General features: G+C 53.3%; 2 protein-coding genes across 3 annotated transcripts in view; both read right to left on the bottom strand.

The window, feature by feature from the left end:
* Window positions 1-9451, bottom strand: part of Tgfb1 (transforming growth factor beta 1) — a 13851-nt gene extending 4400 nt beyond the window's left edge. The window contains exons 1-5 of the mRNA XM_004648472.2: window positions 8236-9451; window positions 5233-5393; window positions 4046-4163; window positions 2392-2469; window positions 2060-2207 (exon numbers count right to left, since the gene is read on the bottom strand). Of these exons, the coding sequence (XP_004648529.1) occupies window positions 2060-2207; window positions 2392-2469; window positions 4046-4163; window positions 5233-5393; window positions 8236-8590 (860 nt within the window). The 5' untranslated portion in view covers window positions 8591-9451. The remainder of the gene's footprint in view (window positions 1-2059; window positions 2208-2391; window positions 2470-4045; window positions 4164-5232; window positions 5394-8235) is intronic.
* Window positions 9452-9933: 482 nt separating this feature from the next.
* Window positions 9934-17472, bottom strand: B9d2 (B9 domain containing 2). Of its 2 annotated transcripts, none has more exons than XM_023708629.1 (4): window positions 17307-17472; window positions 16797-16888; window positions 13807-13932; window positions 9934-10504 (listed from the first exon to the last, which is right to left on the bottom strand). In XM_023708629.1, the coding sequence occupies exons 2-4, from the start codon at window positions 16882-16884 to the stop codon at window positions 10191-10193; spliced, it is 528 nt and encodes a 175-aa protein (XP_023564397.1). In that variant the 5' UTR covers window positions 16885-16888; window positions 17307-17472; the 3' UTR covers window positions 9934-10190. The 2 variants fall into 2 exon arrangements, with proteins under 2 accessions (XP_023564397.1, XP_004648528.1); XM_004648471.2 differs by having other exon boundaries at window positions 17371-17472.
* Window positions 17473-18519: the final 1047 nt, after the last annotated feature.

Below are 18519 nucleotides of genomic sequence, written 5' to 3'. Positions count from 1 at the left end.
AAAAAAAAAAATGTATTAATCTACTCAGACTTTGCAACTTCCCACGTGTCTCATAAACATCTCTTTTGTTTGGTTGGTGTTTGAGACAGAACCTTACCACACAGCTCAGAGTAGTCTTGAATTTCTGGGGTTCAGATTAGGTGAGACTACAGGTACATGCCTGACTTTTTTTTTTTTTTTTTTTTTTTAACATGTGTAAATAAAAATCCAAGTGTGCCGGCCCCACCCCCGGTGCTCACTGAGATAGTGATTAAGACTGGGCTTGATGGTGCACACCTGTAATCCCAGCGCTGGGGAGGCTACAAACAGGAGAATCACTGTGAGTCAGATCTACATAGTGAGACCCCGTAAACCCTGTACCTAATACATATAAAAAATAAAAATCCAGGTAAGGTCTACATATTGTAATTGGTTAATATGGCTCTCAGGATTTTTTTTTTTTTCAGGATTCTTTTGAAAACCTACAGAACTACAGAACCAGCTCTCTGTATTCCCCTGCTTTGCACTGTATTTGTTGCAGAAACTGGGTCAGGTTTCCCATCCTCTGGATCTTGCTGACTGTGTCACTGTGGTGTGGCTGATTATGTTCCACTCTCCCACTATTGCAGGGAACTTGGAGTTTAACTTCTGATCAGATTCAAGTTTGCTGTTTAGGAAACATTTCCGAGGTGACGCCGTGTCCCCCCTGAAAAGGCTCGTGTGGCAGGCAGGCTGCCTCTCTACAAGCCGCTGGTACTCAGGACTGCAATCTGTGAGTTCGTAGAGATTTCTAGGGTGAGGGTGGTGAGCATCCAGGAAACAGGACAGACTGTCCAGTGGGAGAACAGTATAAATCAAAGCTCAGAGACACCACCGAGATATTTTAAGCAGGGGAAGGACAAAGTCATTTTATCATTCTAATTTCTCAACATTCTGGCTCTGAATTTCAACTTTCTAGGAATCCAGTACTGCAACTTGCTCGATTACCATATTATAGTTTCATAAGATTCTAGCATGCTGGAAAATAAAAAATTCTAATATTCTACCAGAATTTCCAACTTTCTAGAATTCCTATCTTCCAACTCCCTTAAAGACAGGCTCTCGTTATGCAACTCAAGCTGGCCTTGAATTTGTAGCAATCTTCCTGCCTCATCCTACTGGGTGCTGGAGTTCCAGGAGAGCACTACCATACCCAGCAATCTTGGCATTCTATATTTCAGTATTACATTCCAACAGTCCACGGTTCTGAGCCCATCATTCGGTCTAACATGCCAAATTCTCAGACCCGAACACTCCAAAATCCTAACATTCCATCACTGGTCTCCAATCATCTAGGATACCAATATCCTGATCTTCCCCACCTCCAACATCTGTACATACTAACATTTGAACACAGGCCTCTACCTTTATGAGTCCAGCACACAGGCCTCTCATCTGCCAAAACTAAAGACTACACTCTGCTGACGGTGTAGGAATCCAGCGTCAGCACTCTTCCAATTCTGAATTCCCCAAACCTGAGATCCCAATGTTCCAGCGTTCCTTGAGTCCTACACTCTAATTCCAGTCCTTAACATTACTCCCCCAACCCTTTATGAGGCAGAAACAATGTCTAAGTACCTGGCTGCTCAGCTATCGATGAGATTCCCTGAATTCTTACATTCTAGAATCCCCACAGGGCTGAGGCACCTATCTCCCTGATAAGTACTTGCCTAACATACACGAGGCCTTAGGTTCAATTACCAGCAGTGCCAAAACAAAGCTCTGTGGAATCCTAACATTCTAGAACCCCAACTGCCAACAAGGGAAGCCAAGGCAACCTTCCAACTCATGGTCTCTAACATTCTAAGTCTCAGATTCCAATGCTCTAGCGAGACAACAACTCGATCTCCACATTACGTGATGCCCACCACCCACATCCCAGCACTCTAAGACCTTATCCCCAAAGGCTCCAGACTGCAGAAGACATGCAGCCCAGTCACAGCACCAACCGTGCAGCGGCATCCACCCTAGAGTGCCTGGTCAGCAGATAGCAGTCAAGCTGCCAGGCTGCAAGTCCTCCGTTGAAGGCTGCATGGCTTACCTGAAGCAGTAGTTGGTGTCCAGGGCCCGGCGGTGACGGGAGCTGTGCAGGTGCTGGGCCCTCTCCAGTGGGGTGGCCATGAGGAGCAGGAAGGGCCGGTTCATGCCATGAATGGCAGCCAGGTCACCCCGGCGTTTTGGTCCGATCCCTGCTTGGGTATTGGGAGTCAGGGTAGAAGACATACACAGGCTCAGAAGAAGAGGTCAGTGAGCAGGGAACACAAGAGATTCTCTCTCTCTCTCTCTCTCACACACACACACACACACACACACACACACACACACACACAATCACTCCTGGCCATGGGGCCTGGCCAGGGAATTTGGCCTCACCGTTGATTTCCACGCGGAGTGTGTTATCTTTGCTGTCACAGGAGCAGTGAGCGCTGAAGCGAAAGCCCTCTAATTCCTCTGTGGGAGGGGACACAGGGAAGCCAGACTGAGGGTGGCTCACCCAGCTCATCGGGGCTGGGGCTGGCGCTGAGGCAGGAAGGAGCAAACCCCAGAGGCTCCTCCTGCTCACCGCTCTGCCCTCTCACTGTAGCACTCCTGCCTCAGTCCTTTGTGTTGCCAGCTCCTCCTCTTCCTTCAGGCCTCAGCCCAAATACTGCCTCCTCAGGAAGGCCTCCAGAATGTATATCCTCCTGCGCTGTGCCCTCTCTGACATTAGTGTTTGGCTACTTCACTGTTCTCAGTAGAAAACTGGATGCACTAGGCTAGGGATGCTTATTTTTGTTGTGTCTCTTGGGGCCTGTCCCATAGTCGCACAAACAAGGTGCCAGGTGCCATGTTGCACTCTGACTTCCGTGTGCATCACCTCCTTTAATCCTCAAACTCCCTATTTTACAGACCAGGAAGCTGAGGCACACAGAGAGGAAGTGACTTCTCCAATGTCACACAGGGGTCAAAAGATCAGGCTATACATCTGAGCCTGGGCACTTGGCACACTGCAGGTATCATGTGTTTCCCAAATGATACATAAACGATGTTATCTAAGCTTCTTATTTCGCACCACATTCTTCACTAATACTTGAGACTCAGCATGGATCAAGACAAACGAGATTTGTAAAAGGCCTTTGTACAAGGACCCAGGAGGCCCCTTCTAGCACCTACCTGCTGCCTCGTCTTTTCATCTAGTCACACTACAACACACCGCGGGGGGTCTCAACACAATCACTGACACTTGATCCCTCACTCCAGCCAATCCCCCTGTCTCTGCCTTCTCCTCCTGGTCTTGATCATTCCAGGGTGTTATTCCCTGGTAGGGCTTTGTCAAGACCTCTTAGGTGTTCAGAAGAGACTGTGGGTCCTGTGAGGACAGGACCCAAAATGGTCTTGGTTACTACCACTGCATCCCTCACACCACCGGGGACAGAGCCACGCATAAGCAGAAACCTTTTGGCATTTACTGAATGAGAAGGTGTAAAGGAGGTAATGTGCAGGCACCGTGGCCTGTTCCAGGAACACGCCAGACACAGTCCTCTCCCAGACACATCAGATGGGGCAGGCTCTCCCTGGCCTCAAGCCTTTGCACAAAATACTCCTATCTCAATTTCCTCTCCTGCCTGGCTCTCTCATCCCTCAAACATCAGCTGAGACATCCCCTCCCCACAGGAAGTCCTCTGTGAGTCGAGGCTGGGTCAGATAGCTCCTGTGGTCACCCCATCATCCCAGCCCTGCCACTCTGTGCCTGATCCATCCACCCAAGAAACCCTGAGCTCCATAAGGGCAAAGATAAGGTTGTTCTGGTCACCCTCGTGTCCCCAGCATCACCCAGCACAGGGCAGGGCAGAGAGAAGAACTCAAGAAATGGATGAAATCATTCACAGGGTCACCAGTTAATCACTCCAGTGTACATGTCATCAGGGAAGAGCACCAAGCTCGGCTCTTTGGCCTCAGTGTTGAATGGGTGGTGTTAGGCACGATAACCCCAGGACAAACAACAGGCTGATGCCCACTGAGAAACAGATGGGGCATCAAACCTCACCTCCTTGGCTCAGCCACTGCCGCACGACTCCAGTGACATCAAAGGACAACCACTCCGGTGTATCACTGGGGGTCAGGAGCTGGTTGCTGAGGTAGCGCCAGGAATTGTTGCTGTATTTCTGGAGGATTTCAAATGGGAAGATGGAGGAGGTGCCATCATGTCATCCCACACCCACAAACACTAGTTACACTCCCATTTTATCTGCTTCCCCAAACAGGCGTCCAGACAGTCCCCAGACACTAGCCTTCCAGACATCACTCCATGGGATCCTGTATCCCACCCTTGCCTACAGCACCTTTGGAGAAGACAGCGCACCGCACCCTGCTGGGGTCAAGGCAGCTAGGGACACCTCATCCTTTGCCTATGACACTCTGTGGCGCTTCAGCCACCTTTCCCTCTTTAGGCCTGTTTCCTCCCTGATAGAACGCTAGGCCCCCTGCAGTTTGGACAGCCCATAATGTGAAGTTGCTAACCTGTGGGGGCTGCACATATGGTTCGGCAAATTTGACATCCTGAATTCAGAGTCAGATTCCTCGGGGTTTATGTTAAAATTCATTTCCTAACTTCATCTACAAACCAAGATCTGACAGGCATTGCCCCTCGATGCTGTGTGAAACAATCCATGGGGCTGTATGTCATACATCATAGGCCCCAGCTTACAGAGCATGTCCTAGATTTCAAGAAGGTTCTATTTGACATGAATTTTAGATTGTAGAATGTTCTAGAGACTCCAGCCCTCTTGGAGGCCTCAATGTTCTTGGAGACTTCATTCTTCAGAGCAGCGCAGTCCTCCATAAGAACTTTCTAGAAACGTTACTATATGGTTCTAGAGTCTCCCAGCCTTTCTAGGGATTCCAACTCTGGAACAGTACTACATTCTTATCTTTCTGTGTCTCTGGTATGGGGGAAGGAACCCAAGGACCCACACATGCTAGGTAAGTAATCTAAGTGATCTACCACTAGGCTATATCCCCAAACTGTCTTACAGTCTTAAAAGAGTCCATCTTCTAAGATCTCCCTCAAGAGTCTGAACATTTTAAAGACCCTTAGGCTTCTACAGCTCTTGCTCCTCAGTGCTTCAGAGACTAGTAACATAAACCTTGTAGCCAGCAACCTTCCAACCAGCCCACCTGGCCATAGCTCAGCCCTTGTGGCCTGCATCCCACCACTCAGCCTCATGGCCTTACTTGGTACAGTTCCACGTGTTGCTCCACACTTAACTTGAGTCTCTGCATACGCAGCTCTGCCCGGGACAGCAACAGAGGATCAGGCACAGCTTCCCGAAGCTCTGACGTGTTGAAGAACATATATACACTGTGTGCAACAGTGTCCATGCTCTTATAGATGTCTAGTTGGGAAGAGCAGAAAGAGAGGGTACCAGCAGGTTGGCAAGGGTCTAGGGAACAGGCCTATCCCAAGTCTAGGTGAGCTCCCCTCTGATTTGTTTAGCTCTGAGACTCCTCTAGGTTTGCTTCCTCCTCCATTTGACCAGTCACGCTACTCTCTTTCCCCTAAAGTACCTTTGAACAAGTGTACATCTGCAAGCAAGTGCCCCTAAGGGGAGCTTCTGTGTTTGCTCAGGCTTCCCTAGGGTTTAAGACTTGCAGCCTGAAATGCAAATTAAGTTGCAGAGTAAGGGTCAATGGCTTCTTGCTGCATCTCAGCTGCATGACCTGGGGCAGTTCACACCCCTTCTCTGTACCTCAGTTTCCTGTTATTCTTTGAAAAACAGCAATAACATCAAGCTGCCTGATCCAACGCAGGCTTTCCAAACTGAAACACTGGTGATCTGTAGCAAGTGAATTCCTCTGTCTGAGTCATAGATCAGCTGTAAGATACTTCCCAATGCCTGATTACAGGAGCAAACGGGAGAGAGTCGCGTTCGCACAAGGCATGTGATACAGTCCGGAACATGCCAGTCACTCACAGCTTCTCTGTTAAAAGTGTGTCACTTGCCAGATACTGTTCAAAACACTTTTCAAAAATGAAGACACTGAAATCTCACAAAGTCAGGAAGAGGACACTAGTAGATGGAGAAATTAATTTGTCCCAACGTCAAATAGCTAGAAGTGGCAGAGCGAGATGAAGCAGTCTCATTCCAGACACTGCTCTTAACAACTAAACTATGCTACCTTCTTGCCAATGTGATATTATTATGATGATCATTATTAATTGCTTCCTCCCTTAACTCCCTTTCCCAAGTCAGTTAGAGAAAGTTAAGTCGGTCCGAGGTCAGAATGACTGCGGGGGCAGTGGGGTGAGGAAGAGTGTCCTGTAGTCTAGGCGAAGTTTACAGCTGGGAATAAAGGGCAGGTTGTGAACTCCTCGATCACCTGAAGCAATCCTCTGGGTTTCCTACGGGATGGGGCACAAGTCGGAGCAGAGAAGAGGATACAGGAAAAAGGAAGCCCCTTGCTGTGGTCCACAGCCCCCGCCTCCCCGCAACCCCAGCCCCGTTCTCAGTCCATTCCTTGCACGGTAAACGCCAAAGGAAAGGCAGAGCCTCTGACAGAGGAATAGCAGCTAGGGAGGAGAAAGGACAGAGCCCAGAGAAGGGGGTGTGGAGACGAAAAAAGGAGAAGAGAAGGGACAGACAAACACTAGGTGATTTATACACAGAAAGGTGGGAGATGCAGAAGAAGAAAAGGTGAGAGAAAGAGAAGACGGGAGATGAGGCACATGGAGGATGAAACACGTGAGGGCTTGGAGGAGAAATAAAAGTCTCTGGAGAGAAAAAAGTCTTCTCCCTGTACAGAAAGGCCACACTGAAAAGGGGGTGGGTGGGGAGGAGGGTTTGGCTACAAAACAGGGAGCTTGAATGGGCGAAGCCGAAAGCCCACAGCCCAAGGGAGAAACTGAAAACTAGGTACCATCGCCCGAAGCTGCAGGCCCCGCAGGACGCCCGCGTCCCGCCTGGGCCCTCGCGTGGGCGCAGACCGGGCGGACCCAGGAGGAGCCCCGCCCGTTGCTGGGGTGAGAAGGGCGGGAGGACGCTGCCGCGAGGGCGGGGACCAGACCTGCCTTGTCTCGCCCCAGGCCCCGCGCGGTCCCCGCCCCCCCGGGGCAAGAGAAGGAAAGGGAAGGGAGGAGGGCGCGGCCCGCCGGACGCTGGGGTTTCCCCAGCTTCCCCAAGAGGAACTGGGACTTCAAGGTCCAGACTGCTAGCGCTCAGCTCTACCCCGTCCTCCTGACCCTTCTGGAAGCGCAGCCGGCGCACCCCTACCCCCGGCGCATGGCACCCACGTGGGCCTTTCTCACCCCTACTGGCTTAGTTTTCTCACCTCCGTCTGGCAGCGTCGCCCCCGGCCCAGGGCACGATTACTCAACTCTCCCGCCCCGTGCTGCGGTGCAGCGTGTGTCTGTCGCTCTGTCGCGGGTCTACCTTTCCCACGCCTGTCTCTCCTTTCGGAAACTCCCATCCCCTGACCCAGTATTCTAGATTTCCTGAGGGCTCGCTTCCTCCGCAGAGCTCCGCGCTGTCTAGCCCCCATGCCATCTCCGGGGCATCCTGGTTCACCAATACCCTCTTCGCCCAGTCTCCGCTCCTCTCCCGCTACCTTCCTGCTCCCGAGGACCTGGCTTCCCTCTCCCCCGGCATTTAGCACACCATAGCCACAGTCACCGTCTCCACGAAGCCCCCCTCCCGCGTGGCCCCGGCGCTCTCTGGAAGTGAGTGCCCTGCACTTATAGGGTTCGCTTCACCTAGTTTTTCAAGGTTAGAATCCCCCTCAGGACTCCCGAGCTCTGGGTCAGTTTTCCTATTGCCTCTCCTTTCCCAAACGCTGGGGTCTTCGTTTTTCCCAAACCAGCTGCCCTCTCTGGAAAAGCGATACCTGCGTTCTAGCGCGGCCTGAAGGTGGGAGCCTCTTGCTACGCGCCCTCCCACATTGCTTCTGTCCTTCGAGAGGACACTCCCCACGACCCCGCAAGACCCTGTTGCCTTTTCGCAGTAGGCAATAGTCCACCTCACTCGCTAATTCTCCTAAAATCAGACAGCGGGGGGCTGGGGAGTGGATTCATCGCCATCCTCCTTGGGCCAGCAGCCCTCCAACATACGTTCTCGGAGCCCCCGGGGGTCCCCTTCCTCCAGCCGGTTTCCTCGGCGCGGCCCATAATTTCCTTCCCGTGACCCCTGCACTCCGGCGCCCCCTGGGGGCCCCCTCCCGGCTCCCAGGCCCCTCGGAGCTCACTGTGATTGTTCTCCACCATTAGCACGCGGGTGACCTCCTTGGCATAGTAGTCCGGCTCGGGTTCGGGCTCTGGTTCGGCGCTCTCCCCGGCCACCCGGTCTCGGGTGCTGTTGTAAAGGGCGAGCACGGCCTCGGGCAGCGGGCCGGGCGGTACCTCCCCCTGGCTCGGGGGACTGGCGAGCCGTAATTTGGACAGGATCTGACCGCGGATGGCCTCGATGCGCTTCCGCTTCACCAGCTCCATATCGATGGTCTTGCAGGTGGACAGTCCCGAGGCTGGCCGGCCGGGCGTCAGCACCAGTAGCCACAGTAGCGGTAGCAGAAGCGGCAGGAGCCGCAGCCGAGAGGGCGGCATGGGGGAGGTGGCGACCCCCGGCACCGCCGAGAGCGCGACCCGGGCAGAGGTAGGATGGGGAGGCCCCGCCCCTGCTGGGGCTGGGGGTCTCCCGGGGAAAAGTAGGAGGGTCTCGGGGGAAATTGAGTTCTTCGGGGAGAACGAAGCAGGGATCTTTGCGAGGCTCGGTCACCGCGTAATTCAGTAGCCCACGGAAAAAGCCGAGGTGGGCGAGATCTGGTACCAGAAGGTGGGTGGTCTTGAGTAAGGGAGCTGTGGCAGGTCTGGGAGAGATCCGTCGCCCGGATGAGAGAGGGTCCTAGGTTGCGCGGGGGCTCTGGGGAAGGGAGCGAGGGTGGCGTGCAGGGGGGTGCGCCCCGGGTCTAGGGTGAAGTCTTCGCGGGAGGCGGGGTTTGCTGCTCCTGAGCGCTGGTCCGAAATGGGGACGCCAGGGGAGCGCTGTGTCGGGGGTGGCCTGCGTCAGAGGCGGTGAGGGGGGCGGTCTGGAGTCCGCAGGTCCTGCCTCCTCGCCGACCAGCGCCGCGCCAAGCGGTCCCCGCGTCTCCGGCTCTCAGCGGCAGCGGAAAAGTCTCAAAACTTTTTTCCTCTTCTCCCAACCAGTTCGTCCCTCCTCCCGCTCCTCCTCCCCTCCTCCCCGCAGCGGCGGCGGCGGCGGCGGCGGCAAGTCTCAGACTCTGGGGCCTCGGGCGGCCTCGAGGCTCCCTCCTCCGCTCCGGGAGGAGGACGGCCCCGCGGGCTGCTCAGAGCCGGGGGTGCCCCGGAGGGGGCGTCCCCCTGCCCCGGCCGGGGCCTCGCGGTCTGGTGGATCCGCGGCGGGAGGAGGGAGGGGGACGGCCAGGGGCGCGAAGGGCGGCGGCGGGGACCGGCTGGGCGGCGCGCGGGGGTTTTGAAGCCGCCCGGCCCCACCCAGGAAGCGCGAGCGGGGCGGGAGCAGCCCCAGGAGAGGGCATGGGGGGGCCACGGTCCTCATCTCGCGTGGGCGGGCTCCAAGGGGGGTCCCTCAGCCCAGCAGGGAGGGGGCGGGCACCCCGGCTCCGCCCCACGGACAGGGTGCTGCCTCCTGGCGGCTGAGAGTTACCAAAGCGGGTTACAGAGATGGTTTGGGGCTTTGGGTGTGGGGGTCACCGTGAAAATGAAGATCTGGCAGGGAGGGCAACATCTGAGAATGGGGACACGGGAGAGGAGTCTCAAAGGAAGGGCACCCAAAACGGGAAGAGAATGAGGGACTGGGGTAGAGGGACGACAGAAGATGGGGCCTGAGCAGGCATAGTGTGAGTGTGGAGGGCGAAGAGGTCATCTACAGATGAAGGGGTCAGGAAGTTGCCACACACGTTAAGAATCACTCGCTTTTATTAAGCACCTCCCATGTGCTAACCAGCATTTCCCTCCCCTCCCCTGTGATCCACACTTACTACCCCACGTGACACATGGGCTCCAGGGGCATTACTGGGCTTGAGATCCTTGCAAGGACCAACACAGGGCCCTGCCAGCCTGGGATTGGGTCTGACTGTCTCCAGGGCCCAAGATCCTGACTGCTGTGCCATCCTGCCCTCAGTGCTCGGCCAGGGCTGTGGGTGATGGCCAACGGAGGTCGGATCCCTCAGCACTCAACACCATAGCGATCAAAGTGACGCAGCAGCAGGCTGAGCTCAAGGCGCACGGTGCCACCTGCGGCAGTGTGCAGGCGGTAGCGGTCCGCCCCGCTGTAGATGGTGTCTGCCTGTAGCAGCTGTGGCCCACCACCAACAAAGGCCCTGGCCAGCTGCTCCCGCCAGCTGCCCAGAGGCCGCCATGTGGGGCAGTCCAGCTGGTGGGTGCCGGGGCTGCTGGGCACATGGCAAAAGCCATAGCCGGCGAGCTGGCATCGGCCGAAGCTATCCTGGGACCACACCTGGAGATGAAGCCGAGGCCAACCTGCAGGATGGGATGCAGAACAAAGGAGGAATGGTGGGGCCCAGCTCCTGCTCCTGGGTCCCCACCCCCCTGGTCCCTAGTGGAGACCCAGGTCCGGTCCCTGTCCCTGGGGTTCCTGCCCAACCTCCTCTGGGTGCCCATCCTGTTCCATCCCACACAGCAGCATGGGGAATGTGTCTACATCCCTCATCCTCCCCTGCTCAGAGGCCATCCAAGGGGCCCCAGTGCCCTCCTCAATAATCAAGGCCCTGCATGCGGCTTCTGCTGGCTTCCTACTGTGGTCTGCTTGTCGGAGTGCCTGCCAGAGAAGCCTGCCGTTCCTCTGGTCTCCAGATCAGCACCTTGGGCTTATCCTGTATATCTTCTACCCTTCCTCACAGCCCTGCCTTGTCCTTCTAGGACTTTGGGAGGGCCTTCTTTCTTCTCCTGTCCCATCTACCTCCACCTGCTCCCAGTACTGAGTATAGAACTCAGCAGGGCTGGCACATGGAGCTACATCCCTGGTCGTTTTTTTTTTTTTTTTTTTTTGCGGTACTGAGGATTGAACTCAGGACCTTGAACTTGCCAGGCAAGCACTTACTCTACTGAACTATCTCACCAGCCCTGGTCCTTTCTATTTTGTAATTATTATTGTTTTTTTTAATGCATTTGGTTGTTGCAGGATCTTACTACGCAGCTCGGACTGGTGGTGCCCTCCTGCTTTAAGCCTCCCCATCGCTGGGATTACAGGCTTGCGCCATCACACCTGGACTCTGGCTGGCTGAGCCCACCCTAGGGGTGGGGCTGGCACAATGTATGGTGCTGGGGATAGAACTGCAGTCCCTGCCCTTCCCTAAGCTTGCCTAAGCAGGCGCTTTAGTCCACTAAGCTATCTCGCCAGCCCCATCTGTTTTTTATTTTGAAACAGGGTCTCATGGGTTGCTCAGGCTAGGCTCAAACTTTCGATCCTCTTGACTCAGCCTTCCAGAGTCCTGGGATTACAGATGTGTGGCACCATACCTGGCTCAAAAACCTCTTTTTTCCCCTTCCGTTGGTTTGCCCATGTCCTCAGAATGTGGATCAGTTCAACCTCTGTTCTGAGCCCCTCCTTTGTGCTAGGCCCTGTGCTAGGACCTAGGGACACAGTGGTGAACACAGCAGACAAAAATTCCTGCCCTGTGAGGCTGACATCCTAGACAACGAACATAGTAAATAGACAAATTACAGGGTATGTCAGATGGTGATAACTGCTCTGGAGAAAAATAAAGCTGGGTAGGGTGGGGGTGGGGGTGTGGTTTGGGAAAGGAGGGGATAGACAAAGTTTCACTAAGAAGGTGACTTTTTTTCTTTTTAATATGCTTGAGTTTAAGATGGTGACTTTTAAACAGATACTTAAAGGAGGGAAGGGAGTGGGATGTGTGGGCATTTAGGGAATGAGAAATCCAAGCCCCAAGTGCAAAGGGCCTAAGGTGGGCATGAGCCTGGTGGGGCCAGCGTGGCTGGCTCAGAGGAAGAGAAGGAACAGCAGTGACAACTAGGCTGGGTGTGGTGGCACAGGCCTATAATACTAGCACTTGAGTAGAAGATGGCTGCCAGTTTGAGGCCAGCCTGGACTACATAGTGAGACTCTTGTCTCAAAAAACAAAATGACAACCATATACTTGGTAAGATTCTGTTTTTTACCCTGAATAAGACAGGAATCACTGAAAGGTTCTGAGCAGAGGGAAGATGTGTCCTAACTTGGGTGCCCCCAAAGTCCTGCTGGCTGTCTATGGGGCACAGGTACCAGGAACTGGGGCTGGGCACAAAGTCATTATGCTACTGAATAATCCAGGAAAGAGAGAAGAGGGACAGATCAGATGTTGAGCAGAAGTTAGGGTAAATTTCACAGGGAGAGCACCAGGTGTGGCGGTGCATACCTGTAATCCCAGCACTTGGAGGCTGAGGCAGGAGGATCATTGTGAGTTCCAGACCAGCCTGGGCTACAAAGTGAGCTCAAGGCCACCCAGAGCTACACAATGAGATCCTGTCTCAAAAACAAACCCAGGGGCCAACAAGATAGCTCAGTGGTTTAAAGCACCAGCTTAGACAAGCTCAGGCAGGCACAGGAGACCACAGTTCAAGCCCTGGTACCACATGCCATGCCAGCTGACAAAAAAACCCCAAGGGCCAGCCAGGGATATAGCTCAGTAGCATAGCGCCTGCCTAGCAAGCACAAGGTCCTGAGTTCAATTACCAGTAAAAAAAAAAAATATTTTGCTCTCAGGGAAAGGTGCTGGGATTTCCTCATGGATACAGAATGGGGGCTGAGAAACAAGGAGGCAGGGATGGTACCAGCACTGGGTGGCTGGGGGGTCCTGACAGGCAGTGAGGACAGAATTCTCTGCCTCACCAACCCACCATCACACGTGGCAGCCAGAAAGAGCTTTGAGAAGTGAAACCTGACTGAGCCACTGCCTGCTGCAGCTCCCAGGGCCTTGGGGATGGCAGTAAGGCACACACAGCCTGCCCCCCTCCATCCTCTGCTCTCTTGTCGCCCCCTAAATGTCTGGGCTCACTTTCCTCTGTGAGCCTTCCACACACAAAGAACCCCGCCTGCAACAATTCCCCTCCATCCCCCTCCGCACTCCCACTCCTCCTGGCCCCTTGCGCCAAGCTCACTGCTTCTCCCCAGAAGGCCCTCCCAACCTCTGGACAGGCTTAGACACTGCTTCTGGGCTCCCATAGGCACCACAACCGTTACCCCCGCCAGACCTGTCCACTCTGGGCTGGCCCTGTCTGGAGATAGGTCTGTCTCCCCTATAGAACAGAGCCCCTGAAGAGAGGGGGAACAAGGGGCAGCTGGGATACACAGCGCCTCTACCCAGGCTATTTCCTGGAATCTGTTGCATTTTCTACTAGAACTGATACCCGGCCTCCCCCAAATACTCACTTCCCTTTTGGGCACTCAGCTCTCCAGCTGAGGAGCCCTTCATAAGGCGCAGCAACCAGCCCTCGTCCGCTCCCTCCTGCCCTACCACCCCTTCTTGACCTTCATACACCCTCTCCCAGCTTCCTCTTTAGCACAGACCCTGGTTGTCCCTGTACTTGCAGGCCACTTCCCCTACCCCCATCCTGACCCTGACCTACCCCTGGGCCCTGGTCCATCTCCTTCCTGTGGCACAGGCCTCACTCAGCTCATCCTCTCTAAGGCATGCGTGGCTAGAAGGGACCCACAAGGTATGGGGAACAGGACACAAAGGGGTGTTTCCAGCCCCTGCTGCTTTGCATGCTGCTGTACCCCATCTTCTTAGCCTAGCCCCTAGGGCAGGCCTGGTACCCACCTTGGAGACCCTTGGTGGCGAAGTGCAGGTCAATGGGGTGGCACCAGTAGGCCATGTCCCCTACCTGGGGAGTGTCCACCTGTGTCTGGCCCTCCCGCATGCCCGACAGGAGCTTCCATGCTGCCCCTGTAATGAGGACAGAGTCAGGGTGGGTTGGGAGGCTGCCTTTAGGAAGGGGACTAAAGGCATCATGGACTCTAGGCCTGTTCCTCCCCAGCATTTCAAGATGGCAGTGAAAGTTACAAAGGGTGAGCTCAACAGCCAAGTGTCTGGGTTCAAATCCTGGCTCTCTCTCTCTCTCTCTCTCTCTCTCTCTCTCTCTCTCTGCCTGTGTCACCTCGGGCAAGTTACTTTTCTCTGCCTCAACATAACATATTTGATAATTCTGAGTAGATCCATACTGTTTATAGGATAAGTCTTCTTTTTTTCTTTTCTTTTTTTTTTTTTTTAAGTCTTCTTGATTGTCACTGGTTATTTTTATTTGTTTTGGTGCTAGGGATGGAACCCAGGGCCCTGTGTTTGCCCACACATTCTCTACCCAAGTTCCAGGAACATTTTCTTATTATTCTCAGCCCATATTTAAAGGCCTGTGCAGGGACTCAGATGAGGCCAAGGTTACCCTCCAGAAGCACATCATGAAAACAGGTCTTCTTCTTCTTTTTTTTTTTTTTTTTTTTAAGACAGGTTCTTGCTGAGTAAGCCTAGACTGGCCTAGAACTCATGGGCGATCCTCCTGCCTCAGCCTCCCAAGTGTTGGGAGCACCATGCCCAGCAAAAATAGATCTTAATAGTGACCCTACTAATGGGTTATAAACCTGGCATGGTGGCACATGCCTGTAATCCCAGCACTCAGGAGGCTGAGACAAGAGGGATCACTGTGAGTTCCAGACCAGCCTGGGCTACAAAGTGAGCTCAAGGCCAGCCTATTCTGCATAGGGAGACCCTGTGTCAAAAAGAAAAAAAGAGGGGGAGAGGGTTATAAAATAAGGGACACAGTGCTTACTGAATGACAAATGCTATGCTAAGCACTTCAATCAGTACCTTCATTAAATCTGCCCCCAGGACTCTTAATCCCCATAGCACTCCCCAGTTTACAGGCCCCCCCATATGGCCTCAAGGCCCTGCATACCCTGGCTTGTGCCTACCTCCCTGAGCGCATCTCCCATCATTCCTCCCCTCCTTCACTACCCAGAAGCTTTACTGGTCCCATTCATGTTCTAGTACCTCAGGGCCTTTGCACTGGTAGTCCTGCAATTTTTTTTAATCCTTCGGACTCAGATCGAGTGCCACTTCATAGAAGGGGTCTCTGTGACCCTCTTATTCTTCTTTTTTTTTTTTTTTTTGGTGGAACTGGGGATTGAACCCAGGCTCTTGTGCTTGCCAGGGAAGCACTTAGTCCACTGAGCCATCTCCCCGGCCCCTTTACCCTCCTATTCTAACACTCGTCCTTCTCATAAGTCTCATTTATTTTCTCCTTATCCTTCCAATAATCTGTAATCATTGTGCTTGTTTCTTTATCTGCTTCCCCCTACGCCTCTCTTCCACTCTGAACTCGGAGGGGACAGCATCCCCCAGGGTCACACAGCCCCTGAGTCAGACTCCAGAGCATGCCTTTTATCCACTCAGTTGGAGGATCTTGGTCTCCCAGGGAAATCAACTGCTATGTCACTTTCCAGTAAAATCAGAAAGGGCCCAGGCCTAAAAGGATGACAATGACAATAACCATATCTGTCTCCTGGACATTTATCTGTGACAGGCAACAACACACACAGGGCCTTATAGACAAGACCCCATCCAAGCCTTCTGTGAACCAGACAAATACTGAGGATTCTCTAGTCCAGCCCCTAGTCTAATGCTGCTGATAGTCATTTAGTCTTCATGACAAACACACTGGGGCCGGGGAGATGGCTCAGTAGAATAAGCTCTTCCCTGGCAAGCTCAAGGGCCTGAGTTCAGTCCCCAGTTCCACCAAACAAACAAACAAAAAACCCCACAAGGTATTATTATTCCCACTGTAGACAGGGAAATCAAGGCCAACAGAACTGTCCCAGGTCACATAATAGGAAACAACACTGATTTTCAACATAGGAAATCTGTGGTCTTAACCTCAATCCTGCATCACCTTTTAGCTGCTATGATCTTCTGACAAGGAAACTGAAATTCTGGGAGGTCAAGTTCAAAGTCTCCCAATTAACAGGTGGGGAAGTTAGTATTTGAACCCAGACCTGGCAGCTTAGAGCCCTTACTTATTACACTGTGAAGCCTCAGAAGTGGAGGCTTGGGAAATGGGACTTCCAAGGTCTCTCCTCGGCGGTGTAGACAGACTTGGGTGACTGCTACAATGGAGTACACAGAGAATTATAAATATCAGTCTTCTCTTCCACAAACCTGGGCTAGAAGCTTTGTTCTCTGTAGTGAACAGAGACTAATTTTTTTTTTTTTTCTTTTGGCGGAACCGGGGATTGAACTCAGGCCCTTACGCTTGCCAGGGAAGCGCTTATTCCACTGAGCCATCTCCCCGGCTTTTTTTTTTCTTTTGTACCAGGGAATCAAACTCAGGACCTTGCACTTGCCAGGCAGGCGCTTAGGCCGCTGAGCTATCTCCCTAGCCAAACAAGAGACTACTAATCAAAGAATTGAGATAGGGGAGGGCCCTAGGAGGCACTGTCTAGGACTATGGGTATAAGTCTAACAGTACAGGTAAGGCTATTGTTTTGAGGACTGGAAGTATAGGGTATGGAGAGGACTAGCTTACCGTCCCCTATCCCTAGGAGCTGTCCCTGTGGGGGGTAGCAGCCAGAGCCGCCAGAGGCCGGATGGAAAAAAGATAAGAAGAGAGACAGAGATCTGTGGTCTGGGCGGGAGAAGTCCTGACAGCCAATGGAAAATGAGGATCAGGGACAGAGTCAGGAATTCAGGGAAGGGGTGTGGAGCCCTAGGCTAGGGCCGCTGGTGTCTTGCCCTGGAGATGAACCAGGCCTGGGGAATACCTGTGTGGATGCCCCACTTGCAGAAGAGGCTACTTTCAGAGAAACCGGTGGCCCCTATGATCTGCCCGATCACGTGCACCTCAGCCATGGCCCTGGGAGGGGAAAAATATAATCTCAGCTCTAGGAGGTATGGGTATTATTACTTGCATCTGAAAGATGGGGAAACTGAGGCCCATCGTGTAAAATGCAGTACTAGGATTCCAAGCTACTTTCGTCAGCCCACTGACGCTGCGGTCTTAACCACAGTGCCTAACTGCCTTCCAGGAAAGCAGGGAGAAATGGGGGAGGGAACCCTGGGCTAGGGAGCTGGCGCCCAACTGTGCCCCGCCTAAAAATAAATCTACCCAGCAATCGGGGAAAGCCCCGCCCCAGGGCACTATGGCTCCACCCACAACGCAAGGTCCCGCCCCCTCGCGTCAGCCGGGCTCCCAAGCTCCAGGAGCAGTCAGCGTCTAGAACGCTGGGCCGGTTTAGCGCCGCCTCTAAGTGCAGCGCATGCGTTATTTCTACCTCAGTGCTTTTAACCGTTAGAGAGACGAAAGCAGCTAAGGGAACTGTAGCTCATGGGCCTGACCTGTCCTTCTCTCCACCGGCGCCGACCAGGCCTGGCTCACGCTTCTCCCGGGACCTTTGTACGAGACCGCGCTCCTCTTGGGTTCCCTCGGTTGTTGCTGGGGCAACAGGAGGCTCCGCCCTTGGCTTGATCCCCGCCTTACACACTAACGATTGGTGTTAGCTGCCTTTGGGGGCGGGGCCATTGTGTGATGGACATTTTCTCTCCCTCTCCTGTTTCATTTTGGAAAAAGAGAGTTTCCTTCACCCAATGTTTAGCCACTGGGGCGTGGCTGGCCAGCTCCATTTTGATTACGGCTGAGAAGTTTGAGCGCTTTCTCCCAGGTATCGCCTACGTGAAATAAATCTTTTCGTTCAGTGCCCACACCTCCCCCCTTGAAAAACAAAACAGAACGCTCCCATCCAGGACCACAAGTCAGACCTAGATCAGAACAAAGGGGAGAGAAATTTCTGATAGCCCGGAGACGCTTTTGAAGGATCTATTAGTCTTGCTTATTCTCTACTGCTAAATCCGGTTAGCGTTGATGCTGAGCAGTGGGGATGGGTGAGGATGAGACGTGAAGAACGAGGTTCCTTCGTTTGCAGAAGATATCGTTTTCTGCGGGCCTTAAGTATCCCAGTCTAGCGCTACCCCCACTGAACTACATCCCCAGCCTGAGAGGCCTCTTCTCCGTGCTGGGCATTGCTAGCAATCTGTACCATGACCTTGCTGGGCTGTAGATCTCAGTTATTTTATCCATGAATGGGCCCATATACAAATAGTCTGAATGCTCAAGCAGTGTTTTTGACACCCTTTAAGTCCAGCTGAACACTGCTTTATTCTTGCAGACCAGGACAGCAAGAATTATGTTTTGTTTTGCTTCACCTTGTGGTTTTTTTTTTTGTTTTTTTTTACGGGGTATTGAACTCAGGACTGTGCTTGCCAGGAAGGCATTTATGCCACTGAGCTATGTCCCTAGCCCTGCTTTTAAGAAAAGGTCTTACGGGGCTGGTGAGATGGCTCAGTGGTCTAAAGCACCTACTTAGAACAAGCTAAGCTAAGCAAAACACAGGGATTGTGGTTCAATCCCCCAGCACCACATGCCAGACAGCCCCGCCCCCTGGTGGGCTGAGCTGGCCACACACACACACACACACACACACACACACA

The sequence above is a fragment of the Octodon degus genome, unplaced genomic scaffold (genome assembly GCF_000260255.1).
Source record: "Octodon degus isolate 3935 unplaced genomic scaffold, OctDeg1.0 scaffold00418, whole genome shotgun sequence".
In the NCBI taxonomy this organism is placed as follows: Eukaryota; Metazoa; Chordata; class Mammalia; order Rodentia; family Octodontidae; genus Octodon; species Octodon degus.
This window is presented reverse-complemented; position numbering and strand designations above follow the sequence as displayed.

What these genes read in the sequence shown, in the direction of transcription:
- B9d2 (XM_023708629.1), bottom strand. Translation starts at nt 16,884, where the DNA reads ATGGCTGAGGTGCACGTGATCGGGCAGATCATAGGGGCCACCGGTTTC. An exon ending in CAAGTGGGGCATCCACACAG is followed by an intron (nt 13,933 to 16,796) that starts GTATTCCCCAGG and finishes TCCTCATTACAG; the next exon opens with GGGCAGCATGGAAGCTCCTG. An exon ending in CGCCACCAAGGGTCTCCAAG is followed by an intron (nt 10,505 to 13,806) that starts GTGGGTACCAGG and finishes CCCATCCTGCAG; the next exon opens with GTTGGCCTCGGCTTCATCTC.